At 38.7% G+C, this 16822-nt stretch overlaps 1 protein-coding gene across 8 annotated transcripts in view; it reads left to right on the top strand.

The window, feature by feature from the left end:
- Positions 1–16822, top strand: part of LOC143027628 (metallo-beta-lactamase domain-containing protein 1-like) — a 37902-nt gene that overhangs the window by 10557 nt on the left and 10523 nt on the right. For 6 of the 8 annotated variants that reach the window (XM_076189005.1, XM_076189003.1, XM_076189008.1 and 3 more), the window contains one exon: positions 11151–11224. The exons of 1 other annotated variant lie outside the window; for it this stretch is intronic. In XM_076189005.1, the coding sequence (XP_076045120.1) occupies positions 11151–11224 (74 nt within the window). Of the gene's footprint in view, positions 1–5153; positions 5225–11150; positions 11225–16822 lie in introns of those variants that run through there. One more of the 8 variants, XM_076189010.1, reaches the window with a different exon arrangement.

The following is a 16822-nucleotide window of genomic DNA, read 5'->3' as shown; positions in this document are numbered from 1 at the left end:
CTCAAATGATAGCTGAAGAAATACTGTCAAAAGTGGCAAAACTAGCAAACAGTAAAAATTACAAAAATGTGTGGATAAAAAAGGAAATGAACAAAGAGGAAATAGAGAAAGACAGGGCACTAAGAAATGAAGCTAAGTAAAAAGCAAGAAAAGATCGGAGACTGAAGAAAATTATTTTTTTTGGAGAGTACTGGATCTGAGACTGAGAAAATGGTACATTAGAAAAATGGAAACATAAACCAAAAAAAAAAAAGAAGAAAAGAAAAAATTAAAAGTGGCATCTACAAACATGGATGGTATGATTTCTGGAATAAATGAATTAGATAACTATTTGTCAATAGAGAAACCAGACATAATGAAAATTGTGGAGACAAAACTGAACGGTCTTATACAATCAAATACAAGAATGTCTGAGAACTTACTTGGTAGCATTCTCAGACTATTGGTCTGAAATAATGTAGAACTTGAAGGCTTCTTATGTGAAGACATAAAAAGGTCCCTTGCCCAGAGCTCTGGGTGTTCTGTTCAGGCCGACGATAGTGGCCGTATTTGGCGGGACTCTTATGTGTTAAAAAAAAAAAGCTTGAAGCCATGGGTTAACTTTTACCTTAAGCAAATTCTCAAAGTTTCCCGATTTTTAAACCAAAATTACTTCATAGATTCAATAAATAGAAGGGAGGGGAGTTTTAATTGTATCTTATTTAAAGTTACGGTAGGAGTGGTTCGAAGTTTCAGGAAAAGCTCCTGAATCAAAAGAAATTAATACTTTGAGGGAAAGTTCCCGAACCGAGGTAAGTACTAATGTTCCCAATAATAATTACCACAACCTCCCTGACAACAAAAAAGAAAGTGTTTTATCTAATACAAGACTTTCGAGGAAAATTTACAATAACCCTTTAAGTGCTAGAGACCTTACTTGATCTCTAGAGGCTAGCGCAGTCTTATGAGAAGGTCTCATGGGGGAAGGTTCTGGAGTGACACAGTCATTTTCCAAAGAAATAGCCTCCTCCAAGTTAGAGGCCTATTCAGAAGGCTCCGACTTGCTAGCCTGCAAAATAGGATCCCCAGGGGATTCATTCTCATGACGGGAATGTAACTCAGCATGGAGTTCTAGATGGATTAAAAGTCTAATGTTGACTTTGATAGAGTTTCCATCGCGCTTAACCCCTTCACTCCTGGCCAAAATCTCGTGGGCAGCATTAGCTGCCAGACGTGCGATGTTGCGTCATAATACTTGCATTATAAAAGTAAAGTTACTGCTGTATATTGCTCGTTCTCTTTCACCCGTGAATTTTGATAACCATAGAAAATATGATTAAGCCAGTTTACAGAGTATGGGGGTCACGCAGGTACAACTACAATATATATAATCAATACGCCGACATCGGCATCCTCGTGTACCCACTTGCTCCTCATGACGCCTACGTAGGCGTCATTGTATCGAAGGGGTTAATGACAGAGACAGTAAGTATCACATGGTATTGGTCAGGGAAGGTCTCAATAACCCGAACTAACGGCCAGAAGGGTCTGGTCTTGAAAGTCAGTTTTAAAAAAGCAATGTCACCTTTTTCCCAGCTTCTAGAACTGTGGTAGGCAGCTCTATCCCTTTCCCTTAAGCTGACCAAGTACTCTCAGCCATCGTTTCGTAAACTCTTCATAACATAAAAATAATCCCTACAGTCCATGACTAAGTTAAGAAGAGAAGGATAGTCTTTTCCTGATTCCCATTCAGGGACTTGTTCCAAATCTCCAAACATCAAGGAAGGAATGGTCCTTCCAATAAGGAAATAATTTGGGGTAATGACATCTACCTCATTTTCACTGGAACGATATGTAAGTGGTCTATTTTTAATTTTTTTTTTAACATCGGACAAAAGAGTGGTAATCTCAGCCAGGGAAGGAACAGACCTGCCCAATATCTTATAGAGACATTGTTTCACTGTCTGAATTAACCTTTCCCATGTGGCACCATACCATGCAGCATAAACAGGGATGGTTCTATGTTGAACACGGGAAGTTTTAAACTTCTCTTCAAATTCAGAGGATGGCAAAAGTTGTTCAATAACACTTCCTGCTTGTACGGAGGATTTAACATTATCAGAATAAACAGCAGAAGGAATTCCATATCTGTTAGCAAACCTAACAAAAGCCAAAATGAACTCAGCAGTGGACATAGTACAACCACTCCTCGTTTAACGACGACAATTGGGACCAGCGAGCCGTCGTTAACCGAATTAGTCGTTAAGCGAAAGTGTATACATAAACGTACATGTACTGTATGTACAATGTCCAGCAATACGTGTATCTTTATTTTTGTGTATTTCCCTCTTTTATACAGTACATTAAAGCTTTATTTACTATTTATTTATGGTGGTTATGTTCCCAAAATTACTGTATATGACCAAATCCGCGTATGCTGACATTCCATATTGAATACCGAGGTATTTTTTTAGTTTTGACCATGGGCGCAATATAGCAATAGAAAATTAATTATTAATTTTGTAAATTAAAATGTATCAATGTAATATGCAATATTGTGGGCGGAAATGAAAGTAAAAAATACCATACTACAAGAAAATATGCTAATGAACGAAGACGGTAGCATAGGATCGGGACGCCATCTTGTTGTCTGCCAACGTCTCTCACGACGACGACAACGAGGACGAGCCGGATGACATTTAATTTGCAGGTAATGATTTATCAAACACAGGTTAGGTTAGTTTAGGTTAGGCGAATTTATCATCCTTTCATTTCCTCGACATCGGCATCTATCATAAACACGGTGTACCATTCGTCCGACATGACTTCGTTACTTACGAAATCTGTTTTAGCACCTTTTTTTATTTCTGCTCACAAAATTGCATATTACGTTGATACATTATAATTTACAAAATTAATAATTCATTTTCTATTGCTGTATTGCGCCCTTGGTCGAAACTATAAATTTACCACTACCGGTATATATTGTACCCCAGGTAGTTTTTCCAGCTTGCAGGATGGTAATGTAGACCTAAGCTTCAGAACACTTTACCTCACAGCTAATATCCACTGTTAATGTTAGAAAACTCACAATGTCTACCGGCCTTACGAGAAAAGTCGAGCGGGTTCAAATCAAAAAGGTATGGCGTCGATTCTGTTTATTTGCTTACAAAAACAAGATATTTCAAAGATGGTAAATAATTACCTTCTTTCCTTGGATCCAAATAAATGTACAAACATAATCATATCAAAAATATATAGCAGACCATTATAATGATAATGGTAGTATTAATCAAATCTAACCAATTCAAAACAAGTAAATATAGAAATGGCGGGAAGCAGACAACAGACCACCTAGCAAGGCGACTTAGTGATGGTCGTATCTTTAACATACTCCCCACCATAGGAGCATTCAATCTCCTATTAAACTAGACAATCACAATCAAATCAAGTAACAATAAGAATGAGTCCTATACATAGAGTCCTTGATAAAATATAAGGCTGACTCAATTCTCAAACTCAGGTCTTACAAATCAAGCAGAACACGGGGCTTAACTACCCGTCCACTCCGAGAGGTTTTCACCTTTTCAAGACTTTCCACATCCTCATCCCTTGCAACATCCTTCTCATCGGGCATAGAACACTCTAAGGGGTTTGCAATATCTTCTTTAACACTGTTCGTTTCAAAACAACTTTCCAGATCATGCAATTTCTGGACAGGCCTACAAAAAATTCCCTTGGCAGTTTTGACATTGACGCACCTAACTATACCGTCCCTACCAGGGAGTAAGTCAATAATCACACCTAAAAGCCAACTCATTCTAGGTACATTATCTTCTCTTAACAACACAACAGAACCCTTCTTCAAATTACAATTGGGTTTGGATCCCTTCACTGTGGGAGGTAAATTTCTCAAATAGTCATCACTCCACATTTTCCAGAATCTGTCGAGTTGCCTTTCTCGAACATGTTCTCTTTCATTTAAGTCTTTATGGCTAACAACACCCAAATGCTCATCAGAAATATGAGGTTGAAATCCAGCTACTCGACCAATCAGAAAATGTGAGGGTGTCAAAGGGTTCTTTGCATCATAATCATCACTTACATATGTCAGAGGTCTTGAATTGATACAAGCCTCTACTTCAAACAAGGTTGTTTCAAGCTCACATTTAGTCAAGCATCTAGTGCCAAGACATTTCTTCAATGCAGATTTAACTGACCTCACAAGTCGTTCCCACCAGCCTCCCCACCATGGGGATCTGGGAGCAATGAATTTCCACTCGGGACTCAAGACACTAAAGTATTGCTGAAGAGCTTTGGCAACACTTTTAAAGGTCTTGGCATTATCTGAATACACCACTGATGGAAGTCCACGCCTGGCAGAAAATCTGCGTAGTGCTAAAAGACAATCAGGCACTGAAAGTGAGTCTGTTAACTCTAAATGAACAGATCTTGTAACAGCACAAGTGAACAACAAAAAATACAATTTCTGATATAGTTGATCAACTGCAAACAAGGGACCCGCGTAGTCCAATCCAGTTATTGCAAAGGGGAAGGTAGATTTAATCCTCAATTCTGGCAAAGGAGGGGGTGACTGACTACATGGTCTAGAATCAAATCTCTTGCAAGCAACACATTCTCTACAAACTCTTTTGGCCACTTGTCTTAATCCAATTATCCAGTAAGAATTTCTAATGGTGGACATGAGGGTGTGAACACCAGCATGTTTCAAAAGGTTATGCTGAAACTGTACTATAAGTTTGGCCACATGACAATTAGGAATTATAATGGGGTGCTTGCTGTCATAACTTAAGTCAGAATACTGAAGTCTACCTTTGACTCTCAGCAATCCATTAGAATCTAGAAAGGGGTCATATCTTATCAGGGAAGAAATTCTAGGAATGGGTTTCCCTTGAGACAAAGCATTTCTTTCATTCTCATAACTTTCTTTCTGAACACAGACTAAAATATTGTCCTTTGCTTTGATCAACTCCTCATAAGTGAGAGGGCCAGAATGTTTTGTGCCATCAGGTTTGCAATTATTAATGAACCTCTTAACCCAAGCAACAATATTCATAACTTTGCTAAATTCACTATATCTACTAAAGTCAAATACAGATGTGGCTTTCTCATTAACAGTCAAGGCTGTTTCCTCTCCCTTACTCTCTTTACAGGTGTGAGCCAAAATGTGTGTCTCATCATCAATATTAGCTCCAGCATGGAAACATGAGGAACTAGATAACCAATTGGGACCCCCGAGCTACATGTTATTTGAAATTAGTTGATCAGCCAAAAGACCTCGGGTCATCAAATCAGCGGGGTTGCCTTTACCAGGGCAATGGAACCAATTGCTTGGAGATGTTAATGTTTGAATTTCATTTACTCTGTTAGCAACAAACATCTTCCACCTATTAGGATTACCTTTTATCCAAGACAGAGCAACTTTAGAATCTGTCCAGCAAACTAATCTTACACAATTATTCAAACGTAGGGCAGATTTTACAAAATGACTGAGACAAGCACTCAACAAGGCTCCAAGAAGTTCCAGCCTGGGTAACGTAACCCGTTTGATGGGAGCAACCTTTGTCCTAGCCATAACAAATGATACATGAAACTCCTTATCTGATTTAGGTATACGTAGATATACACAGCTACCATAACCTTTTTCAGAAGCATCACTGAAAGCATGTACCTCCAATCCTACTAATGAACTTAAAGATGAATCTGGGTAATAACATCTATGGATTTCAAATGTCTTAATACTTTGAATACCATCAATCCACAGCTGACATTTCAGCTGCAAGTCATGTGATAGGATTTCATCCCATCCAAGTCCTAGACGCCAAATTTCCTGAAACAGTATTTTAGCATACATGGTGTAAGGACTTATTAAACCAAGTGGGTCAAACAGTCGAGCAATCAAACTCAATAAGTTCCTCTTTGTGAAATTCAAATCAAAGTTACAATCCAAATCAAGTCCCTTGAATGAAAACACATCCTTAGAGGCTTTCCAATGCATTCCCAATAACTTTGTAGTCTCACCAACTTCAAAAAACTGGTTAAGTTGATGAGTTAAACTCTTACTGTTAGAATTCCACTTGGACAAAGTCATGCCAGCATCTGATAATATACTCTGAGCTTCAAGAAACATTGTATTGGCTTCTTCAACAGTATCTGCTCCTGAGAGCCAATCATCCACATACAAGTTTTCCTGAAGCTCTTGCACTGTCACTGAAACAGGATATGAATTCAAATGATGTCTAATAGTGGCATTCAGTAAAAATGGACTACTGGTGTTACCAAAGGGTACCGTTACAAACCTCATTACACGTAAGGATTGTCCACACTGCCACAAAAACCTATGAACATCCTGATCTGAGCGCTGAACTCTGATCTGCAAAAAAGCTTTGGTCATGTCAGCAGTCAAGCCAATTTTCCATCTTCGGAATCTTAGTAATATTTCAACTAGATCTGGGATTAGTGAAGGCCCAGATTCCAAACAGTCATTCAAAGAAACACCATTAGATCCCACTGCTGAAGCATCAAACACAGGCCTAATTTTTGATGAAACACATTCCTTAATTACAGGTCTATGAGGCAGATAGTAAATGGGATAGGGGCCTTCCATTTCAGATTGAGGTACTTCTTCTATGATATTACTGTCCTCATAACTCTTGAGAACTTTATCATATTCAATTCTTAAACTAGGGTTCCTTTCAAACTTAGAGTTAAGCGTAGCTAACCTCTTCCTTGCTCCAGTCTCATTTTTAAGCAGACTCAATTTAGAAACATCACTTTTCCAAGGAAGAGCAACCTCATACCTGCCATCAACAAACTCAACTGAATCCTCAAATTTATGTAACACTGGGTCTTTGGGAGGCTTATCCCTCCCAGCACATATTCCAATACTTTCAAGGCTCCAAAATTCATGGAGCTCAGATTCATTAACAGGTTTAGCAGTACTTACACATAACATCTGGTGAAATACATTTTCTTCTTGGGTTTTCATACAAGAACCAGACAATATCCAACCAAACAAAGACTCAAAGGCTACTAAATCTTCACATCTTATAAAGTTCTCTGGGGAAACAAAACGCCAGTAATTATCCACACCAGTCAGTATATCCAAAGTGAGGTCACGATCACTTCCATAGTCATCAGCTAACTGTAGATGTGAAAGGGACCGCAAAACATCAGAGGGAATCCTTTGACGGCTTAAGGGTGGGCAAATGGTCTCAACTTCGACCGCTAATATTGAGTGAGGATGACCCTGAGTGTCAATCACTTTCACATCATATACATTCCGTTCTTTTCTATTTTGTGATTTCTTATTCCCAAAGGTTGAGTATGAAGTGTACTTAGATGTAACCCACTTAGGTTTGATTCTTCTAACAATATCATGGCTCACATAAGTAGTGTCTGCCCCTAAATCAAACATTACAATAGCATCAACAGATTTCCCATCATTAGTTAGAGTCTTGATCTTAGCAGTTTGCAAAACAGTGGACCTTTTAACTCTCTGGTCATGAGAGATGCCAACATGCTCAACAGTACCACTACCAGTATTGACTGCATTATTAACTTGTTCACTGGGGGTGTGGGCGACACCCTGTCTACTTGGTGAATTATTAGTGACACAAATTGTTTTGCCTGTTCTGCAAAACAACACATTGTGATAACCGGAGCACTGCGCACACTTCACTTTTCCTCTACAGTCCTTGGACATATGTCCTCTGACGAGGCACTTAAAACAAAGTCCTAAGGATTTCACTTTCTCTTCACGTCTAAGGATATCCAATCTCAATATCTGATTGCACTTTTCAGACTTGTGTCTTTTGTGACAAAAAACACACTGTTGTGATCCTTCTTCAGCTGACGTCTGCAAGGCTGAAGCCGAACTAACTTTTCTTCTTTCGATATCTTGTGGTGCGTTGCTCTTCTCCATGGACAAATCCTTAAAAATTTCCGATCGTTCACGACGCTGGATCTCTGTTTGCAGAAACTTCATCAGCCATTCTACATCGCCTTCACGTCCAGCACTTTCCCTCGACCATTCCAGACGAATGTCCTGTGGTAGGCGAGCTACAATGATAGGAGTCAACACCATGCCATACTGGTTGCCGCTGAATCCAAGGGTTTCCAAACTTCTTATATGCCGCAACAATTGGTCTCGTAACTTCCATAGGGAGTCACACTGATTAGCTCCTTTAGCTCTAGACATCAAAGAAGCGTTCATTAAGCCCGACACATGGGCGAATACGATTCTTTCAGTGCTGCCAAATCTTTCTTTGAGTAGATCACATGCTATCTTATAATTTGCAGCGGTAAGCACCAAACCTTGAATGACAGAAAGTGCCTCTCCTCGAAGGAGGGACTGCAAGTATGAGAACTTGCTTATAACAGGCAAGTCACTCTGGTCAACCAGAGCTTCAAAGCGGTCCCAGAAGGGTTGCCACTCTATAGCTTCGCCAGCATATTTAGGGAGCTCTAAACTAGGTAACCTAACCTCTGATCTATCCTTAGAAGAAACGGAGATAGAATCACTTACAACATTGGCAGTCATATCCTTCAGGTGCTTGGCAGCCTTTGCTCTAATTTTCCTGGCAGATCTTTGAAACTTGTCAGTTTCATCCATATCTGACTCTACTTCGTCAGAGTTCAATTCCAACTCCACTGCCGTCTGGTGCTTCTCAAGATCTGCAAGCCTGCGGTCAAATATACAAATAGCAGCTTCTAATAATTCGAGGCTGGTAGCGTCATCACTCATTAAACCTTCTAATTCGTTGACGCTTCGTGTCACCCAGCCTTTGGCTGACACTCTCTTTTTCTTTGCTTCTTGTAAATTGGCAGACATCGTGTCTAAGCTTAAAACGGGTTAACCTTATTCTTAAAGGGCTTAGATAGGGTTTCCCGGGTCTGGGCACCAAATTGTTAATGTTAGAAAACTCACAATGTCTGCCGGCCTTACGAGAAAAGTCGAGCGGGTTCAAATCAAAAAGGTATGGCGTCGATTCTGTTTATTTGCTTACAAAAACAAGATATTTCAAAGATGGTAAATAATTACCTTCTTTCCTTGGATCCAAATAAATGTACAAACATAATCATATCAAAAATATATAGCAGACCATTATAATGATAATGGTAGTATTAATCAAATCTAACCAATTCAAAACAAGTAAATATAGAAATGGCGGGAAGCAGACGACAGACCACCTAGCAAGGCGACTTAGTGATGGTCGTATCTTTAACATCCACCGTGCAAGTTCATTTATAACATCATACAAATTTGCCTCAGCCAACTTAATTATCGTACACGACGTCGTAACTTCGGGAGATTTACGTTAAATGAATATTGGTCTGTCATAAAGCCTGTCGTTACTCCGAGTTGTCGTTAACCGAGTAGGTCGTTAAACGAGGAGTGCCTGTATCCACAACTTCCAAATGAACAGCTCTAGTATTGAAACTAGTAAATATCAAAATATAAGCTTTTACCTTATCTCCATTCCTGTCTTTAACCCATAAATGCCCCGTGTAATCCACACCAGTATGGGCAAAGGGCACACTTAGATTCACTCTAGAGGCAGGTAAAGAGGAAGGAGAAGGATAATTAACTGCACGGAAATTGTATTTCCTACAAACTATATCACTCTTCAAAATGTTTAAAACAGCTTGTCTGGCCTTAAAGATCCACAATCCATGCATGCGAAGGAAATTAAGTGTAGCTTGTAGTCCCATGTGCAAAACTTGGCAATGTGAAAAAAATATCAACATTTTGGTCAAGTGATGAGATTTGGACAAAAAAATGGGGAATGGGCGGGGGGGATGGGGGGTGACGTAGTTATGTGTGAGCAAAATTTGACGCAGCCCGAAGGGATTTCTCCCCGTCTTCTCCTTTTATGCTTGGGAGGACGGAGAGGGGGGGTCGCCAATTTAATGAAGCGGCCTTGCTGTGGATGTGCTGTGTCTTGTGCGACACTGCTTCTGACCCAGGGGTGTGGAGTGTATTCAGGGATGGAATGGGTGGGAATGATTTTATGCCTTTTTCTTTTTGGCTACCTCCCTTGTAAGGGGGAAAAAGCCTTGGTATATGTATGATGTATGTATGTATGTATATTTGAGCTCAATGTTCTTGTCAGTTCTGCCCTTGGACCTTATCAAACCATTCTTGTCCAAGAACAAGTTCATTTGACTTACTAAAGGAGGTATGTCATTGGTATTGGAGTTTTGTAAACAAGTCAATTCAGCAGGGAAGGAATCCCTTTGCATTATTCCCATCAAATAATTAGAAGCGGCCTTAACTGGGTCAGCATTAGACTTCTTAAACAAAAAGACAGCCTTAAAAATCAAAGAAGTGTGATGCAAAAGTTTGCTGCAAGAAGAAAACCTTTTAACATCAATTAGAGGAGGAGCATCAACTTGGACAACAGCTGCATTGACAATGTCTCCCTTGATGCTGGAGGGAATACATCCCAAGTGACCCTTCGGCCATGTATGTGGTGGCAATAACAACCTTTCTGGTTCATAAACCCACCAATTGAATTTTTCTTTGAACACCTTAGCACTGCAAGGTTTAGTTAGGAAATCAGCCATAGTATGTTCAGAAGGAACATAAGTAAAAGAAATAGGCGTATGCTTGACCTTGAAAATTTCCAAAAGATTGGAAATTTCCTTCAGTCTATTATTGACAAATATATTCTTCCTTGGAGCCTTGTTGGTCAGGATCCAAGAAAGGGCAACTTGACTATCAACAAGGAGCACTACAGATTCAACCAGTGGGGCAGACACCAGTTCTTCCTCAAAAATAGTTTTAAGGCATCTTATTGATAGTAAAGCTGCCATAAGTTCCAAAGAAGGTAATGTTCTTTGTTTAATAGGAGCCACCTTGACCTTGGCAAATAGAAGAGAGCCATTAGACTCCCTTAATTCTCTTCTTTCTTGCCCTACATAGATGGCACATCTATAGGCTTCCTTAGAAGCATCAGCAAAAACAAATAATTTAATGGGAGATTCAGAGCAGAAAGTTTTCCTTTTAAAGGATAAGTCATTAACCTCCCTAAAGTTTTCACATAACTTTTTCCATCTTGCAAGCAATTCACTATCCAATTTCCAATCCCAATCCACCATTTTTTGGCACATCTCTCTAATGAGAATTTTTCCTTGTAACAACACAGGAGAAAAAAGACCTAACGGATCAAATATAGAAGCCAAAGAAGACAAAACTTGCCTTTTGGTTAAGGCATCTCTGGTAAGGGAAACATCCTTGATTCTCAAGGTATCATAATTCTTATTATAAACTAGATTTTGTTAGAAAGGGCTTCGACCCTGAGATCTCAGCATGTTGATGAATTCGATAAACTCTTAATTTAAAATTTAAAAAATATATATTTACTTTTTCTCAATGAAAATTATCCAATTTTTTAAAGGAAGATGATTGTTAATGTACATACATATACCAAGGCTTTTTTTCCCCTTACCAGGGGGGTAGCCAAAAAGGACAAGGCACAAAAACATTCCCACCCATTTCATCCCCGAAAACACTCCACACCCCTCCACCCTCCCTCCCATCTTAGCACCTCCTAGATGACGGGTCATCCCTGCACCCTGTCCACTGCCCTGGGTCAGAAGCAGTGTTGCAGGACACAGCACATCCACAGCAAGGCCGCTTCATTAAATCGGCGACCCCCCTCTCCGTCCCCCCATATAAAGGAGAGGACGGGGAGAAATCCCTTCGGGCTGCGTCAAAAATTTTTGCTAACACACACTACCTCACCCCCATTCCCCCGTCCAATCCACCTCATGCATCACAACATCATCCATATACAACCATTTTCCATTCACCCCTGTCTTCTGTCCTCTCCCGTCCTTCCTCAACCGACATTCCCCTCTTCCCCAAAGCCCCCTTCACCCCATCCATCCATCTCATCCTAGGACGTCCCCTCATCTTCACTCCCTCCACATCTGCCTTCCATACCTCCTTTACTAGTCTTTCTTCACTCATTCTTTCCATGTGTCCAAACCATCCTAATACTCTTTCATCCACCCTATCTCCCAGCTCCCTTTCCACCCCTGTTCTCCTCCTCACTTCCTCATTTCTCACTTTATCTAGTCTAGTAACCCCTATCACACTTCTCAGACATTTCATCTCAAACTCCTTCTCTCCTCCACTTTTATGTTCCATGTTTCTGCCGCATACAGTGCTGTTGGCACAATCACTCCTTCATATAACCTCCTCTAAGCATCCATTCCCAGATGTCTATTTCTCATTGCAATTTTTAATCCATCAAGGCATTTACTTGTTTCTCTCAATCTACATTCTACCTCCACCCCCACTCCTCCCTTTCCTGCCTAGTAACCCCCATCATACTTCTCAGACACTTCATCTCAAACACATTGTTAATGTACCCGCCAGATATTTCACATAAAATTATGAGAAAATATACAAAGAAATTTACTCAATAATTAGCGGGGATTTTATTTTTGTATATTCACTCTTAGAGGAGATATACATTTAGAAATTTTAAAAATTATTATTACTGCATTGTATGGACGGAAAGATGGGCAGGGACGTTACTATCGCCACTGTTGGTAATTTTTTTTTTTTTTACTTTTTTATGATTTTTTCATTGGCAATCATATCTCTAGATAATTTCTTTGTAGACTATATTTTTTGTCTTCTCCTCTTCTTGATAATAATATAAATTTCTTGGATCTCCTATTCTTGATACAGCAACATATAATTGTCCATGTGTAAATACTTCGTTTGTTAAATTTAAGCCAATTTTTTTAAATGTTTGTCCTTGAGATTTATTAATTGTCATTGCATATGATAATCTAACTGGAAATTGCAATCTTGAAAATTGAATTGGCTCTTCATTTATAAGCTTTATCCTTGGTAAAAGCACTTGTTCACCTTTATATTTGCCATTGAGTATTTTAGCTTCTATAACATTATTTGACAAACTTATAACAACCATTCTTGTTCCATTGCATAACTTAGGTGAATTAAGATTTCTTAACAGTATAATAGGTGCTCCGATTTTAAGCTTTAGACAATGTGGTGGCGTTCCAGATATTTCTAATGAGTTTAAGAATTCAACTGGAAAATTAACTTCTTCATTTGTATCTATTGCCTTATCAGTTGAATTGTAGGTATAAATTGGTTCACTGATCTTTTCAAGCATTTCATTATTTATTGAGTCAACATCATCATTTATTGTAGCAAGTATAGCCCTTTCAGATAGATAGTCCATATCTGTGTAATTAGATTCAAAGTTGTCAAAAACTGATTCCATTAATACTACTATTGTTGATACTCGGTTTCCAAATTGTAATGCAATTCTATTATCACAGCTATTGATTTTATCTACACCAATTTCAATCAATTGATTTGCGAAATACTGTAAATCAGTTGAGTTCAATGAATTAACTCGCATATTGATCCTTAGAGATAATTTTTCAAATAGATTCCATAATTGTGAAGATTTGATTGAGGCATCAATTTCATCAGCTTTTGTTCCTCTTGGTACTACTGGTAATATTTGTCTGAAATCTCCTGCAAGTAGTACTGTAACATTTCCAAATGGATCATTGCTATTTTTAATCTCTTTAAAAGTTTTATTAACTGCTTCCAACATATTTTTGTGTGACATTGCAGCTTCATTCCAAATAATGAGATCACAATTCTTAATGTAGTTCCATAATTTACTATTTTTCCTTATTGATGTTGTAAATTCATCAGATATTGATGATGAAAATGGTAACTTGAGCATTGAATGTACAGTTTTGCCTTCATCTAATAATGTTGATGCTATTCCTGATGATGCAACAGAAATACTTTTTCCTACATTTTCCATTAATAACTTTATTTTTAGCCAATATTAGATTAAGTAAAAATGTTTTACCAGTTCCACCTGGAGCATCTAAGAATTTTTTAAGCTTAGTATTATTTAGTCCATTCAAACAATCAATAATCTTATCACAAACTTCTCTTTGATCTACATTTAGCATAATGGATTACTTGAACAACTCCCTGTCGGAGTAATTGGCCAAGCATTCGCAGATGATATTGTTTTTATATGTAGTAAATCTACTGCAGTTGAAGCCTGTATCAAAATTCAGAATGCAATTAATGCTGCTACTAAATGGGCAAATAACAAAGGATTTATATTCTCTACCGAAAAAACTAAAGCTATACGCTTTTGTAGAACACAAAAAAGGGAAGTACATTATTTGTAGAAGACTCAATTATAATATATGAAGACAAAGTTAGATATTTAGGAATTGTTTTTGACAAAAAATTAACTTTTGCTGACCATATAAATGAGACAGCAATTAATGTCAAACAACAATGTAACATTCTTAAAGTTGTTAGTGGCATGAATTTTGGAGCTGACTGTACTACACTATTAAGATTATATCAAACCATATGCCTAAGTAAGATTGATTATGGCTCTCAGGTTTATGCCTCAGCATGTAAGACACTATTGAAAAAACTGGATGTAGTACACAACATGGCGCTACGTATTTGTACTGGGGCTTTTAAGACTTCTCCTGTTGAAAGTCTTTATGTGGACTCTGGTTTTCCCCCTCTTTCCATTTGAAGGGAAGAACAGGGTCTCAGATATATGTCAAGAGCACTAACTACACATTCTAATCCAAACTACAAGTATATAAAACAACCTATCGGCAGAGCACCCACTAAACCTACTTTGCCTAAGCCCCTTGAAGTGAGATTAAACAATAGTACAAGAGAGGTAGGCCTTATTCCTCCTCTAGTTATGGAAATCACTTTTGCAAAATACCCTCCGTGGTGTAGGCCACCTATAAACATTTGCCAAATGGAAAGCAAAAACATCAACTCAAGTGCTCAACTGAAAAGTAACTTCTTAGCCCATATTTCTGAACACAAAAACTCGATTGCTGTATACACTGATGGGTCAAAAACGGCTACTGGAACTGGATGTGCTATCATCCTTGGAGAAAAAATAATTAAAAAGAGCCTTCCCAATCAATTCTCAATTTTTAATGCAGAAATTTATGCTATCTATAGCTGTCTAAAATTTATTTTTAACACAAGCAGAAATGAGGATTCATATATTATTTATTGTGATTTCCAAAGTGCATTGACAGCGCTACAAGGATTGATACCCTCTAATCAACTTATCCAAGAGGTGCAGAATTGGCTGGTCCTCCTGCACTCTCGAAAACAAGTTGACATAAAGTTCTGCTGGGTTCCTTCACACGTGGGAATTCGTGGAAATGAGCAAGCTGATACAGCTGCCAAACAGGCAGCTTCCACCCCGGGTACCCGCTCTATAAAGGTTCCCTGCGAAGACCTAAATTTTTTTATTAGATCATACTGTAGGGTCAGGTGGCAGGACCAATGGTCCAACACGAACAATAATTTTAAACTAAAATCAATCAGACCTTCTGTCAGCCCCTGGACCTATACAGGGATGGACAGAAGGTCCAGCATAGTTTTAACACACCTACGTATAGGGCACACATACCTAACCCACAAGTACCTCCTAACTAGTGGAGCAGAGAGACAGGTCCCCCAGTGCTCCAATTGTAATATTAACATCACAGTGAGGCATATACTTACTGAATGTCCTCTCTATTCTGATCAAAGAAGAAAATTCAGTTTAGCCAATAAACCGCTAACAAGTATTTTAGGAATGGATGCCCCTGTAGGAAAGGTTTGCAAATTTTTAAAAGATGAATTTATTTTATGATATTTAATTATATAGTTTATGTTTGTTGTGAATGCTTAGGATATACTTCTGTTTGTTGTAGATGAGTAGAGAAGTAAACCTTACTTGTTATGAATGTGAAAAATAGCATCTACATATTTTAAATATATAGAATAACTTTTATGATTTTATAACTAAAATAGATTGTATATTAGTATTTTAATGTATAGATAACTGGTTCACATATATGCGCTGAATGGCCTTTGGCTCCGGCGCGTGGCAAATAGCCACAAATTTCATAAATTCAATCCAATCCCTGACCCACCCCCCTTGCATTTATCTCTCGCACTACCCCATCCATGTACAAGTTGAACAGCCAGGGCGACATAACGCATCCCTGACGAAGTCCCACTTTTACCTCGAACCACTCACTCTCTCCATTTCTAATCCTGACACAAGCTCTACTACTCTCGTAAAAACTCTTGACAGCTTCTAGAAGCTTTCCTCCTATCTCATATATCCGCAAAACCTCCCACAGTGCCTTTCTGTCTACCCTGTCGTAAGCCTTTTCCAGATCCATAAAAGCCCAAAAAACATCCTTCCCCTTTCATATAGCTTTCTCACATATCTGTCTCACCACAAAAATCTGATCTACACAACCCCTACCCATCCTAAATCCACACTGTTCCTCACCAATTACTCCCTCTGTTCCTCTCCTAATCCTCTCAATCAAGATCCTCCCATAAGCCATCCCAACTACACTTAACAAGCTAAACCCTCTGAAACTACTACATTCACACTTGTCCCCTTTTCCCTTGTAAAGTGGAACTATACAGGCACTCCTCCAGTCCCTCGGCACTCTACCCTCTCTAAACATTAAATAACCATCACCAGCCAGTCCACCATCACTGTACCTACTTTTTTTTAGACATTCTGCATGGCATCCATCCAGACCAGGTGCCTTACCTGCTTTCATCATCTTAACAACTGCCTTCACTTCATCCTTCCTTATTTCTCCTCCATTTTCCTCACTCATCACGGTCATTTTCTTAGCATTTCCCACTGCAGCTATCTTTCCCTCCCTATCCTCCTTCACATTTAGCAACTCCCTAAAAAATTCTGCCCATCTTCCCCTTACTGCCTTCTCTTCC

This window comes from Oratosquilla oratoria, chromosome 8 (assembly GCF_046742065.1).
Source record: "Oratosquilla oratoria isolate Oo_2021 chromosome 8, ASM4674206v1, whole genome shotgun sequence".
NCBI lineage: Eukaryota > Metazoa > Arthropoda > Malacostraca > Stomatopoda > Squillidae > Oratosquilla > Oratosquilla oratoria.
This window is presented reverse-complemented; position numbering and strand designations above follow the sequence as displayed.